This window comes from Chiloscyllium plagiosum, chromosome 3 (genome assembly GCF_004010195.1).
Source record: "Chiloscyllium plagiosum isolate BGI_BamShark_2017 chromosome 3, ASM401019v2, whole genome shotgun sequence".
Taxonomy (NCBI): Eukaryota; Metazoa; Chordata; class Chondrichthyes; order Orectolobiformes; family Hemiscylliidae; genus Chiloscyllium; species Chiloscyllium plagiosum.
The window spans coordinates 131,490,587-131,505,814 of NC_057712.1; the positions used below are offsets into that span (position 1 = coordinate 131,490,587).

A 15,228-nucleotide genomic window follows, 5' to 3' on the forward strand; every position below is an offset into this window, starting at 1 on the left:
CCTCATTCCTGAAGAAGGGCTTATGCCCGAAACGTCGATTCTCCTGTTCCCTGGATGCTGCCTGACCTGCTGTGCTTTTTCAGAGAGAGTTGGGCTGACTAATTCAAAGAGATGAGGAATACTGGAAATCCTTGTAATGTAGGGTCTTGCAGGTCCATGCAGAAGAAAGAAAAAGTGGGAACGCTGTTTATGAGGTGACAGGTAGCTTACCTGAAGGGCATTCATGACCCATTGAATTTTCCCAAGTTTTAATTGTTTAAAGTATGGAAAACAGAACACAATACAAAAGGCAAGGAAAAAGAACAGCACTGAATCCACACAAGCAAGATCCCTCGGCCTGGGCCTTGAACAGAGAGGCAGGACATCAAGGGCTCCAACCTGTACTCTGAGCACACAAGGATCACCCTACTTGTGGGACTATAGTTTTGTTTCATATTTACTGACTGAATGCATAATGTAACATCTGTACAAGTATCAAGCTTAAGTAGTGGTCACTTAACTTACTGAAGCAAATTAGCTTGGTTGTACGTGTCAGTTGACCATAAAAATATTGATTCAAGATGGAGCCACAGTTTGAGTTATTTTGTTTATATCGGTGATTGGACACAAACTTGACTTGACAGTAACAGACTGAGGGTGGGAGTAGAGGATTGTTGTTCAGACTGGAGTTCTGTGACCAGCAGTGTGCTGCAAGGATTGGTGCTGGGTTCATTGTGGTTGATCATTTATATAAACTATTTGGATGACTAGTAAGTGCAGATTACACCAATTTTGGTGGTATAGTGGACAGAGAAGATGATTACCTAAGAATAAAACAGGATCTTGATCAGCTGGGATCAGTGGGTCAAGGAATGGTAAATTCAGATAAATGCGAGGTTTTGCATTTCGGCAAGATATAAAGGCAGGACTTACACAGTTAATAGAACAGAGCATTACAGCGCAGTACAGGCCCTTCGGCCCTCCATGTTGTACTGACCTGTGGAACCAATCTGAAGCCTATCTAACCTTCACTATTCCATTTTCATCCAGATGTTCATCCAATGACCATTTAAATGCCCTTAAAGTTGGCGAGTCTACTCCTGTTGCAGGCAGTGCATTCCATGTCCTACTACTCACTGAATAAACTACATCTGACATCTATCCTCTATCTATCACCCCTCAATTTAAAGCTACATCCCCTTGTGCTAACCATCGCCACCCAAGGCTCTCACTAACCACCATATCTGACCCTCTGATTATCTTATATGTCTCAATTAGGTCACCTCTCAACCACCTTCTCTCAAACAAAAACAGCCTCAAGTCCCTCAACCTTTTCTCATAAGATCTTCCCTCCAAATCAGGCAACATCCTAGTAAATCTCCTCTGAACCTTTCCAAAGCTTCCACATCCTTCCTATAATGCAGTGACCAGAACGGTACACAATACTCCAAGTGCAGCATGACCAATTGGCTCCAAAACTCAATCCCTCTACCGATAAAAGCTAATACAACGTTTGCCTTCTTAACAACTCTATCAACCTGGGTGGCAACTGTGCATGGACACAGATCTCTGCTTATCTACACTTGTTAATAGCAGGGCCCAGAGGAGATTAGAATCCCTACAGTGTGGAAACATTGGCCCAACAAGTCCACACCGACCCTCCAACGAGTAACTCACCCGGACCAATTCCCCAAATCTATATTTACCCCTGACTAATGCACCTAACACTATGGGCAGTTTAGCATAGCCAATTCACCTGATCTGCACATCTTTGGACTGTGGAAGGAAACCAGAGCACTCGGAGGAAATCCACGCAGTCACGGGCAGGATGTAGTGTTGTCGAACAGAGAGATTTAGGGGTGCAGGTACATAATTCCTTGAAAGGAACATCAGAGGTAGACAGGGTAGTGAAGGCGGCATTTAGCATGCTTGGCTTCATCGTTCAAAGCATTCAGTACTGGAATTGGGACATTATGTTAGAGTTGTACAAGACATTTGTGAAAGTACATTTGGAGTACTGTGTGCAACTCTGATTGCCCTACTACAGGAAGCATGTTATAAGACCTAGGAGCAGAAATTAAGCCATTCAGCCCATTGAGTCTACTCCAGCATACAATCACGGCAGATAAGTATCTCAACCCCATTCTCCCACTTTCTCCCTATAACCCTTGACAATTAAGAACCTATCTATCTCCACCTTAAACATACTCAATGACCTGGCCTCCACAGCCCTCTGTGGCAGTGAATTCCACAGATTCACCACTCTCCGGCTGAGGAAATTTCTCCTTATCTCTGTACTAAAAGGTCTTCCCTTTACTCTAAGTCTGTGCCCTCAGGTTCTAATCTCTCCTATCAATGGAAACATTTTCCCACCATCTACTCTGTCTGCGCCATTCAGTATTCTGTAAGTTTCCAGTAGATCCCCCTCCTCCTTCTAAACTCCGTTGAGTATAAACCCAGAGTCCTCAAACTTTCCTTATACATTAAGCTTTTCATTCCTGGGACCTTTCTTGGTGAACCTCCTCTAAACACACTCTGGGCTAGTACATTCTTCCTGAGATATGGGCCCCCAAACTGCACACAATACTCCACATGTGGTCTGACTGGAGCCTTATAGAGACTCAGAAGTAAATCCCTGCTTTTATATTCAAGTCCTTTCAAAATAAATGCCATCTTTGCATTTCCCGCACTTCCCAACTACCAACTCAACCTGCAAGTTTACCTTGAGAGAATCCTGGACTAGAACTCCCAAGTCTCTTTGCACTTCAGATTTCTGAATTTTCTCCCCATTACGAAAATAGTCCATGCCTCTATTCTTCCTACCAAAGTGCATGACCTCACAGTTTCCCTCGTGGCTCTCCATCTGCCACTCTTAAGCCCACTCTCCTAACCTGTCCAAATCCTTCAGCAGCGTCCCCACCTCCTCAGTGCTACCTGTCCCTCTACCTATCTGTGTATTGTCTGCAAACTTAACCAGGGTGCCCTCAGTTTCTTCATCTAGATCATTAATGTATAACACTGACCCTTACGGAATACCATTTGCCACTGGCTGCCATCCTGAAAAGACCCTTTATTCCCCACTCTGACTTCTGCCTGACAGCCAAGCTCCTGTCCATGCTAGCACCTTGCCTCTAATACCATGGGCCCTAATCTTACTCAGCAGCCTCCCATGCGGCACCTTGTCAAAGGCCTTCTTGAAGTCCAGGTAGATAACATCCATTGGCTCTCCTTGGTCTAACATGCTCATTACTTCCTCAAAGAATTCTAACAGATTTGTCAGACGTGGCCTCCTCTTGATGAAACCATGCTGACTTTGCTGTATTTGCTACCATATACTTCCAAGTATTCAGAAATCTCATCCTTCACAATGGATTCCAGAATCTTACCCATAACCAAAGTTAGGCTAAAAATGCAAATTTCCTTTTTTGCTTCACTCAGTTCTTAAACAGGGATGTCACGTTAGCAATTTTCCATTCCTCTAGTGATTCCTGAAAGATCACCACTAATGCCTCCACCATCTCTTCAGCTATCTCCCTTAGAACTCAGAGGTGTAGTCCATCTGGTCCAGGTGATTTATCCACCTTCAGGCCATTCCGTTTTTCTAGCACCTTCCCCTTGGTGATGGCCAACTTTCTCAGCTCTGCCCCCTCTTGAATTTTTGGGATATAACTTATGTCTTCCACTGTGAAGACTGACACAAAGTAATTATTCAGTTCCTTGGCCATTTCCTAGTTCCCCACTGCTACCTCTCCAACGTCATTTTCCAGTGGTCCAATGTCAACTTTTGCCTCTCTGTTGCCCTTTATATATCTAAAGAAACTCTTACAATCTTCCTCTATATTACTGGCTAGCTTATCCACATATTTAATCTTCTCCCTTTTTATTTCTTTTCTTGTTGCCCTCTGTTGGTCGTTGTAAGCTTCACAATGCCCTTCGCCACATTATATGCTTTCTCTTTTATTTTTATGCTATCCCCGACTTCCCCAGTCAGCCATGGTTGCCTCATCCTCCATGTACCATGCTTCTTTTGCCTTGGGATCTTTGCTGTGTCTCCTGAATTACTGAATTAAACTGGAGAAAGAAAAAAAAACAGGTGCAGAAAAGATGTACAAGGGTTTGAGTTGTGAGGAGAGGCTGGGACTCTCTTTCCCTCCAGCAGAGGAGGCTGATGGGTACCCCTGTAGAGGTTTATAAAATCACGAGGGGTATAAAGAAGGTGAATAGTCAAGGTCTTTTTCTCCAGGGTAAGGGAATCAAAAACTAGAGGGGATAGTTTTAAGATGAGAGCGTAAAGATTTAAAAGGGACCCGAAGGACAACTTTTTCACACACAAGGTGGTGTGTGTATGGAACGAGCTGGCAGACAAAGTGGTAGAGGGGGTATAATTACAACATTTAGTCATGGTCATAGAGATGTACAGCACAGAAACAAACCCTTCAGTCCAACATGTCCATGCCGACCAGATGTCCCAACCCAATCTAGTCCCACCTGCCATCACCCGGCCCATATCCCTCTAAAACCCTCCTATTCATATACCTATCCAGATGCCTTTTAAATTTTGCAGTTGTACCAGCCTCCACCACTTTCTCTGGCAGCTCATTACATACACATACCACCCTCTGCGTGAAAACGTTGCCCCTTAGGTCTTTTTTAAATCTTTTCCCTCTCACCCTAAACCTCTAGTTCTGGACTCCCCCAACCCAGGGAAAAGACTTTGTCTATTTATCTTATCTATGCCCCTCATGATTTTATAAACCTCTAAGGTCACCCCACAGCCTCCGACACGCCAGGGAAAACAGCCCCAGCCTGTTCAGCCTCTCCCTATAGCTCAGATCCTCCAACCCTGGCAACATCCTTGTAAATCTTTTCTGAATCCTTGCAAGTTTCACAACATTTTCCGATAGGAAGGAGACCAGAACTACACGCAATATTCCAACAGTGGCCTAACCAATGTCCTGTACAGCCGCAACATGACCTCCCAACTCCTGTACTCAATACTCTGACCAATAAAGGAAAGCATACCAAACACAACCTTCACTATCCTATCTACCTGTGACTCCACTTTCAAGGAGCTATGAACCTGCACTCCAAGGTTAAAAGACAATTGGACAAGTACATGGATAGAAAAGCTTTAGAGGGATATGGACCAAATGATGGCAAATGGGACTAGTTCAGTCTAGGAAAACTGATCGCGTGGACAAGTTGGGCTAAGGCACCTGTTTCCATGCTGTATGACCATGTTTGCTGACAGAAGCTTGCAATATTGGATTTCATGAGAGGACAGGCAACTGGAACACAGTTTACTGCTAATGGAAGGACTTTTCAGTGGTCATCACAGTGCATTGCAGCTGAAAACAGGAAGCAGAGTTGGCTTGGCAAGCTGTGGGAAGGCAATTGGACATCTACCAGCAATCTGAAGGAGTGAAGGATCCATAACATGAGGCCTGCAAAGAAATAGTGGAAGGGTGTGCAACCATACAGCTAATGGAAGAATACAATCCAATAAATAGAATCTTACAAAGATATGACTGGAATGCAAAGGGAAATAAAATAAATTCTGACTTTTTCTTATACAATTTCTCTGTGAACAGCTAGTTAAGAAGAGGTGCAATGATATGGTGCAACACTGCTGGTTAAATGAGAGCATCCAGATTTCCTGTTTTAATGTTAATGGTCTCTAATAAGATTGTAACAAGGTTGTCAACAGTGGTTCAAGGTGGCTCACCACTACTTGCTTGATAACAGTTAGCATGGGCAATAAGTGGTAGTCTTGCCTGCTCTTGTGAAACAAGTTAAATAACTGAAATCTTGAGTTTATAAGTCTTATGATTTTGAGTACAGGAGCTACAAATAATGTAATTTGTTGGGGGCTGTCTCCATCTTAAGCTTGTAAAGCAAACCAGATTGTTTCTGGTTCAGGAAGCCAATTTATCTTTACTAGTGCTCCCTCTACTGTCCATGTTGAGTAACATGTACCAAGTCCTTCAACACATGTTAGAGGATTTCCATTGCTTAAGGTGTAAATACTTACTATATTTTGATGATGTTCTGAACAGACACAGAATCTTCTTGTTCATTGCTACAGCCCTTCCAATTTCATAACCGACGCCCAAGGAAGGCTGGGTGACCTCTGCCACTATTACTGTCAAGGAGAAAGACATTTCATTATCAAGAAGATCTGTGTACATTAAAAAGCACTGCATAGAAAGTAACCACAGTAAGTTGTGGATGGAAGGCGCAAGGTACACACCAAACTTTGGCCAAGTGTGTAGGTGTTGGGGTCCAAAATGGGGAAATGTAAGGGCATCTATTTTGGATGCAAGAAAGATTGATCAACAATATTGGAAATAGTGACAGACTGTGAAGGAACAACAGGGATATCGGAGTCCAAGTGTACATCATTTAGACAAGGGGCTGGGTAGAAACTGCAATGAAACAGCTAATGGGATGTTAATCTTTATCTTAAAGGAACATGGAATACAGAGCAGACGATTTGGTTGGTTGAGTCTGCTCTGCCATTCAATAAGATCATGACTGACCCTCCACCACTGCTACTTCCTCCATTCTCAAAAATCTTGCAGTCTCTCTACTGAACTCTACTAATGGCTGAGCATCAACAATGCTGAGACAGAGTGATCTGCAGATTAACAACCCTTTAAAGTGGAGAGCTATCTCATTACCTCACTCTGACATGACTGACCTCTTATTCTGGAATTATGGCCCTGTGATCAGTACTTCCCAAACTTTTCCATTCTGTGACCCCACTTCAAGGCATGAACATTGTGGACACCACACTAGGAATGGCTGGGGTCAGGTGCTGGGATCTAATCTCCAAGGGCAGAATTGTGCCATATGTGCCTTGACTGCCCCAGCTCTCGATTCCCTAGCCGGAGGAACTGTTTTCTCATTATTTACCCTGTCTAGTTGCTCCAGTTCGTTATACAGAATCACAGAATCTCAACAGTGCAGAAGCAGGCCATTTGGCCCACTGAGTTCTCCAATGAGCATCCCATCCAGGCTCATCTCCACTCCAAACCTATTCCTGTAACCCCATATTTCCCAAGGCTAATCCACTTAACCTACACATCCCTGATCACTAAGGGCAATTGAGCATGGCCAATCCACCTAATCTGCACATACTTGGGCTATGGGAAGAAACTGAAGTACTAGGAGGAAATCCACGCACAAGGAGAATGTGCAAACTCTACAGAGACATTTGTCCGAGGCTGGAGTCAAACCTGGGTCTCTGCGGCAGAGAGGCAGCAGTGCAAACCACTATCACCGTGCCATCCTACATGTTTCAATTAAATCACCAGTCATTTTTCTCAACTCCTGAAATACAAGCCTAATCCAGTCATTCTCTCCTCATAATTCAACTGTCATCCCAGCACTGATCTAATGGACCTTCCATACACTGTCTCTACAGCAGCTAGACATTTCCTGATAGAACAAAGCCAAAACTACACACAGTACTCTAGGAGTGGCTTCACCAATTCCACCACCTCCACAGCTTAGATTCTGCTCCAAAGCAGGAAGAGACTTCGCCCGTTTCCTTTTTTCTTTAAAACACATTCATGAGACAAAGGTGTCACTGGCTGGGCCAACATTTATTGTCCATCCTTAATTGCCCTTGAGAAGGTGGTGGTGAACTGCCTTCATGAATCAACTGCTGTTAGAAGGGAATTCCAGGATTTTGACCCCGCATCATTGAAGGAATGGTGATATATTCCCAAGTCAGGGTGGTATGTGACTTCAAGTGAAACTTGCAGGTGGAGGTATTCCCATGTATCTGCTTCCCTTGGCCTACCAGAGTGAAGTGGCTGTGGTTTGGAAGGTCCAAGCAATAACCGAGATAATGTATCAAGTCCATTATGACTCATCTTCAGAACTAGACATAACTTTGTTTCTCTCTCCATAGACACTAACAGACTTGCCGAGTTTGCCAGAATTTATGCATGCTGCGCACCGGACTGATGGGGTGGGAATTTGCTGGACAGTGCTATGGCTGTCCTGGGACAGATTGGCTAGGAGTGTCTAAGTAAACTTACCATCAGCCTCTTGCAGCCACTTCATATCTCGATCGTGGATGTATTTATCTCCAGACTTCACTCCATCCTCACCTGCGATTTACCAAATAAAGAATGAACATTAACTTACAAATCAATTAAAATACACAACAAGCTGACAGATTTCAGACAGACCAACACATCAGAGACTCCAAATATTAACAAGTTTTGGGATTGTATTATAGACCCCCCCCCCCCCAAACAGTCAGAGGGAAATTGAGAATCAAACTTGTAAGAAGATCTCAGCTATCTCTTAAGACGAATAGGGTGGTTATGGTAGGGGATTTTAACTTTCCAAACATCAACTGGGACTGCCATAGTGTTAAGGATTTAGATGGAGAGGAATTTGTTAAGTGTGTACAAGACAATTTTCTGATTCAGTATGTGGAAGTACCTACTAAAGAAGGTGCAAAACTTGACCTACTCTTGGGAAATAAGGCAGGGCAAGTGACTGAGGTATCACTGGGAGAGCACTTTGGGGCCAGCAACCATAATTCTATTTGCCTTAAAATAATAATGGAAAGAGATAGACCAGATCTAAAAGTTGAAGTTCTAAATTGGAGAAAGGCCAATTTTGACAGTATTAGGCAAGAACTTTTGAAAGCTGATTGGGGGCAGATGTTCACAGGTAAAGGAACGGCTGGAAAACGGCGGCACAGTGGTTAGCACTGCTGCCTCACAGCACCACAGACCTGGGTTCAATTCCAATCTCGGGCAACTGTCCGTGTGGAGTGTGCACGTTCTCCCTGTGTCTGCGTGGGTTTCCTCCTTGGGAGACTGATTAGCAAGGTTACATCTCATGGAATACAGGGGGATCTAGCCATTTGGATACAGAACTGGCTCAAAGGTAGAAGACAGAGGGTGGTGGTGGAGGGTTTTTTTCAGACTAGAGGCCTGTGACCAGTGGAGTGCCACAAGGATCGGTGCTGGGTCCTCTCCTTTTTGTCATTTATATAAATGATTTGGATGCGAGCATAAGAGGTACAGTTAGTGAGTTTGCAGATGACACCAAATTTGGAGGCGTCGTGGACAGCAAAGAGGGTTACCTCCGATTACAACAGGATCTGGACCAGATGGGCCAATGAGCTGAGAAGTGGCAGGTGGAGTTTAATTCAGATAAATTCGAGGTGCAGCATTTTGGGATGGCAAATCTTAGCAGGACTTTTACACTTAATGGTAAGGTCCCAGGGTGTGTTGCTGAACAAAAAGACCTTGGAGTGCAGGTTCATAGCTCCTTGAAAGTGGAGTCACAGGTAGATAGGACAGTGAAGGCGGCGTTTGGTCAGAGTATTGAGTACAGGGGTTGGGAGGTCATGTTGCGGCTGTACAGGACATTGGTTAGGCCACTGTTGGAATAGCGTGAGCAATTCTGGTCTCCTTCCTATTGGAAAGATGTTGTGAAACTTGAAAGGATTCAGAAAAGATTTACAAGGATGTTGCCAGGGTTGAAGGATTTGAGCTATAGGGAGAGGCTGAACCGGCTGGAGCTGTATTCCCTGAAGTGTCAAAGGCTGAGGGGTGGCCTTATAGAGGTTTACAAAATTATGAGGGACATGGATAGGGTAAATAGGGTAAAGTCTTTTCCCTGGGGTCAAGGAGTCCAGAACTAGAGGGCATAGGTTTAAGGCGAGAGGGGAAAGATATAAAAGAGATCTAAGGGGCAACTTTTTCATGCAGAGGGTGGTACGGGTATGGAATGAGCTGCCAGAGGAAGTGGAGGAGGCTGGTACAACTGCAACATTAAAGAGGATTTGGATGGTTATATGAATAGGAAGGGTTTGGAGGGATATGGGCCGGGTGCTGGCAGGTGGGACGAGATTGGGGTGGGATGTCTGGTCGGCATGGACGGGGTTAGACCGAAAGGTCTGTTTCCATGCTGTACAGCTCTATGACTCTAAGTGATCCATCATTGAGAAAAATGTGAATACTCCTTTTCACAAAAGGGAAAATCACCCTGAGCTGCCTCACAATCACTTTCTCTCTGACTGGCATCAACAACACGATTCCAGCTTGTCTCTCTCAAGACCCAAAGCATACTCTTCCCCCAACTCCTAACAATGCAGCTCAATTGACACCACTCTTGCCCGAATTGCAAGGTTCCAATCAAGAGACAACTGCAATAGGATAATTCTCCAGTGCAATAGTAAGCATGTGTTGCATTTTCAGAGGTCAAAATGTTTCTGTCAAGTAGCGGCCATATCAGCAACCTCATTAATACAGAGCGACTGCCGTATCCGCAGAGCCGGTTTTGCCGGTTTCAGCTACCAGTTTACCATGGCCCAAACAGATTAAAGGGAACGTTCCAGAACCTGGGCCAAAGGGGTTGCCGGAAGGGTAATTTTCCCATTTAAATGAATATGTTTGCACCTACCTGCGGTTTTGGGCTTCCACAGTAGGTCTTGGGAGGTATCCTCCACAAGTACAGAGGGACTACTGTACTGTACAAGGCACTTGCTAATCATTGAAGCTTTGTGTTCAAATACAGTGTATGAAAGATGGTGGCCAGCCTGGTCCAATAATTTTGGCATTGTAGATTGTGCAAACTCAGTTGTAGTCCTGCAAAGTTCTCAGTCTACCTCAGAATATCCAGAATGGGTAAAGAATTTCAGTTTCGAGTAGCAGGTTCAGCTATCTGTTTCAAGCTGCTACTACGCAGTAGAAACACAACTGGTGTTCATTCTGAACAGGCTGCTGTTGTCAACACAAAAAGAAGTTCGACAAAAGTGCAATGTGGTACAGTGCCGGTGTGATGGCAAGTACAAAGGCTGAATATAGAATATCCCTTTAGCTGTTCACAACAAGCAAGGTACCACTGTAGCAAACAGCCCACACTTGAAAAAACTCACATTGGTGTCTACCATTAGATGAGAATCTGAAACTGGGTGCAGAAAATTATGAAATCAACTGTAGATATTTCGTATGGCCACTCCATTCAACAAAAAGAGCGTTTACATGAAGGTAAATAAATTAAAATGCTATAATTGGACAGAATAATAAACTTGGTGATATTTGAAGTACATAATGTTTGCTGGTTCATAAGGCACTATAATTTCACTCTTTTAGTCATTTAAATAGCAGATCTTCTAATATTTTCATGCAGCATCTTAAATTGACAATTGACACAGGGATTGTGCAATACATTTATTATTTGACAAGTGCTTATCTAGTCAGCAACACCTGGTGCCATTAAACATAAAAACACTTCAGAATATTTCACCTCATCTGTATCAAAAATGGAACCAAACGTTTTGACTTTGATTCTACTACTTTGATGATCTTAAAAAGGTGGTAGAGAAACAGGAGTTTATAAAGGAATTCCAGGTTATGGGGCATGGGAGACAATTACTGATGGTAAAAACAATGACTGCAGATGCTGGAAACCAGATTCTGGATCAGTGGTGCTGGAACAGCACAGCAATTCAGGCAGCATCCGACGAGCAGCAAAAATCGACGTTTCGGGCAAAAGCCCTTCAATTACTGATGCTGAGCTGATTTAGAATAGTAGACAAAGGCAGCATGGTGGCTCAGTAGTTAGCACTACTGCCTCACAGAGCCAGGAACTTGGGTTCAATTCCAGCCTTGGCTGACTATGTGGAGTTTACACATTCTCCCTGTATCTAAGTGGGTTTCCTCCCACAATTCAAAGATGTGCAGGTTAGGTGAATTAGCAGTGCTAAATTACTCAGTTTTCAGGGATGTGTAGGTTAGGTGCATTAGCCAGGGGGTAATGTTGGGGAATGGGTGGCATACACTTTGGAAGGCTGGTGTGGATTTGTTGGGCCAAAGGACCTGTTTTCACACTGTAGAGATTCTATGATTTTAACAAAACTGGGATTGCTAGTCAGTGGTGAATTTGCATGTATTAGAAGCTTCATCTATTAAGACACAGGACCACATTTTTTTGCAGACAGAACACACACATGCGATGTGCCTATTTCAACTCAAAAAAAGGGCCACCTCACTCCCCCTTCTCAGTCCATCACAAAAACCAGCCTTCCACCCACTGACACCATCTACCCTTCCTTGGGAAAGCATCCAACATCAAAGACCCCACCCACCCCAGATATACCCTCTTTCACTCTCTCCACCCTTAGGCAGAAAATATAAATTTGTATACACATATGAATAGATTCAAGAACAGCTTCTTTCTCACTGTTAATGGACTTTGGACCTGCCAGGGTGGACAGAGTCAGGTGACATCAGGTTCCAATCCAACAGGTTTATTAGAAATTACAAGCTTTCACAGTGCTGCTGCATCAACTGGCGAAGATGCAGCACTCTGAAAGCTTGTGATTTCAAATAAACCTGCTGGACTGTGACCTAACTTCATGTAACTTCTGAATAGACCTCCCAAATTTTATATTAAATATTGACTCGCTCTCTGTATACCTTCTCTGTTCTCTTACCCTAATGCGTGGACTGAACTCAAAGCAGAACTTTTCACTGTACCCAGATGTATGTGACAATAATAACTCAAATCAAATCAAATCCTCTCAAGTGGCCCTTAAAACGGACATTTTCACTGAAGCTCTCCCAGAAGTGGGTCAATCGGTCGATAATTTCGCCCTCACGCACTTGTCTCCGCCAACAAACATTCTCAATTACCTTTCTCCACTAAATCCGGGCTGCCGATATGCTCAGTAAAAACTCGCCCAAATTTCTTCAAGTAGTTGATAATGCGGCCGTAAATCTCCACATCATTCCTCCCACCCCTGATACTCCCGCAGAAGTAAATCCCGAGTCCCATGCTTTCCCCGCGCTCTCCACGCATGCTCCGGCTCTTCCTCCCTCCCGCTCTCACGCCCACAACTATCACCAGTATCAAAGATGACACCGCCCGACCGCATCATATTTAATCTTTTTAAATGTCGAGGCGCCAATAGCAAAGATGGCGACGCGCGCGGGTGATTCAAATTGAAAATAACGGTCAGGGGACGGGACCTAGGCGCGCAAGCGCACTGTAACTAACATGGCAGCTGCGGCTGGGCAGCTGACAATGGCGGACAAGGGGAAATCTGGATTGACGGTTGAGGAGTTCCCGGGGCTCGGACCGGTAGAGGGAAGCAGGGAAAACAGCTCAGATCGGGGAGGTGATGAGTTGCCGGTCCTATTTCCCGGACCGGTGAGTGCGGATAGCTGCTGCCGACTGGTGTGTGAGCTCCTGAAACATGTCCTGTACCAGAGGCAGCAGTTACCACTCCCTTATCAGCAACTGGCTTTCTTCAGTAGGACTGACTCTGGCCTGGTGAGTAAAACCGCTCCGCCAATATTACCCTAAAACAGATTGGGGTTAGGAACGACAATAGAGTTGATTAGATCATCCGCCCTGTCTCCCTCCGTCATTGTATTGAGATTTTACAGCATAGAAGGAGGCCCTTCGGTCCATTGTATACGTGTCTGTCATCAAATATCCATCTATTCTATTTCCATTTCCCAGCACTTAGCCTCTCAAATGTTCCTGATGGTTCCTGCCCTTTCAGGCAGTGAGTTCCAAATTCCCACTGCCCTCAGGATAAGAAAAATTACTTTCCTCAAATCTCCTCTAAACCTCCTGCTCCTTGCTTTAATGGTCCCCAGTTATTACTCTCTCTACTAAGGGGAAATGGTTTGGACACCTCAATCCGATCTTCCCCTCAAACTTTACTGTTCTAAGGAAGTTAAAAATCACACAACACCAGGTTATAGTCCAACAAGTTTATTTGGAAGTACAAGTTTTTGGAGTGCTGCTCCTTTATCAGTGGGGCAGGATCGTAGGACGCAGAATTTCTCGGAAAAGATCAAAGTGTCCTACAACTGATGCAATATATTAAACAAACCTAGATTGCTGTTATGCCTTTAATCACTTAGACTGGGTTGCAGGTATCATTTCATTAATATGTAAATCATAGAACTTCTTTCAAGTTACCTTCCCAAGATAACTTAGGGTTTTATTTAAAGAAGTGACATCCCAGCTCAGGCATTTTTATGAATTCCTACTTTGGAAATAGAACCAGTCTGACTCAAGATTGGGATACAGACAGATTCTAATGCATTGTCTAAGCTGAGATGTCACGTTGTTATTTAAAACCTAAAGTTATCTTTGGAATGTGACTTAGAGTCATTGTGATGTACAGCATGGAAACAGACCCTTCGGTCCAACCCGTCCATGCCGACCAGATATCCAAACCCAATCTAGTCCAACCTGCCAGCACCCGTCCCATGTCACTCCAAACCCTTCCTATTCATGTACCCATCCAAATGCCTTTTAAATGTTGCGATTGTACCAGCCTCCACCACTTCCTCTGGCAGCTCATTCCATATACATACCACCCTCTGTGTGAAAAGGTTGCCCCTTAGGTCTCTTTTATATTTTACCCCTCTCACCCTAAACCTATACTCTCTAGTTCTGGACTCCCCGACCCCAGGGAAAAGACTTTGCCTATTTACCCTATCCATGCCCCTCATGATTTTGTAAACCTCTATAAGGTCACCCCTCAACCTCCGATGCTCCAGAGAAAACAGTCCCAGCCTGTTCAGCCTCTCCCTATAACTCATCCTCCAACCCTGGCAACATCCTTGTAAATCTTTTCTGAACCCTCAAGTTTCACAACAACTTTCCGATAGGAAGGAGACCAGAATTGCACGCAATATTCCAACAATGGCCTAACCAATGTCCTGTACAGCCGCAACATGACCTCCCAACTCCTGTACTCAATACTCTGACCAATAAAGGAAAGCATACCAAACGCCTTCTTCACTATCCTATCTACCTCTGACTCCACTTTCAAGGAGCTATGAACCTGCACTCCAAGGTCTCTTTGTTCAGCAACACTTCCAAGGTCCTTATCATTAAGTGTATAAGTCCTGCTAAGATTTGCTTTCCTAAAATGCAGCACCTTGCATTTATCTGAATTAAACTCCATCTGCCACTTCGCTGCCCATTGGCTCATCTGGTCAAGATCCTGTTGTAATCTGAGGTAACCCTCTTCGCTGTCCACTACACCTCTGGTTTTGGTGTCACCTGATCAGGTCCTGAGGATTTATCCACCTTTAAGCATTTCAAGACATCCAGCACTTCCTCCTCTGCAATATGGACATTTTACAAGGTGTCAACATCTATTTCCCTACTTTCTATATCTTCCATATCCTTTTCCACAGTAAATACTGATGCAAAATATTCATTTAGTATCTCCCCCATTTTCTG

At 44.1% G+C, this 15,228-nt stretch overlaps 2 protein-coding genes across 2 annotated transcripts in view; one reads left to right on the plus strand and one right to left on the minus strand.

Moving 5' to 3' along the window:
* The window catches only part of dnph1 (2'-deoxynucleoside 5'-phosphate N-hydrolase 1), a 14,556-nt gene extending 1,725 nt beyond the window's left edge, over positions 1 to 12,831 (minus strand). Inside the window, exons 1-3 of the mRNA XM_043687362.1 lie at positions 12,651 to 12,831; positions 8,028 to 8,099; positions 6,011 to 6,121 (exon numbers count right to left, since the gene is read on the minus strand). Of these exons, the coding sequence (XP_043543297.1) occupies positions 6,011 to 6,121; positions 8,028 to 8,099; positions 12,651 to 12,816 (349 nt within the window). The 5' untranslated portion in view covers positions 12,817 to 12,831. The remainder of the gene's footprint in view (positions 1 to 6,010; positions 6,122 to 8,027; positions 8,100 to 12,650) is intronic.
* A 112-nt stretch (positions 12,832 to 12,943) lies between these two features.
* The window catches only part of LOC122548555 (MAD2L1 binding protein), a 19,262-nt gene continuing 16,977 nt past the window's right edge, over positions 12,944 to 15,228 (plus strand). Inside the window, exon 1 of the mRNA XM_043687360.1 lies at positions 12,944 to 13,290. Coding sequence (XP_043543295.1) covers positions 13,015 to 13,290 — 276 coding nt within the window. The 5' untranslated portion in view covers positions 12,944 to 13,014. The remainder of the gene's footprint in view (positions 13,291 to 15,228) is intronic.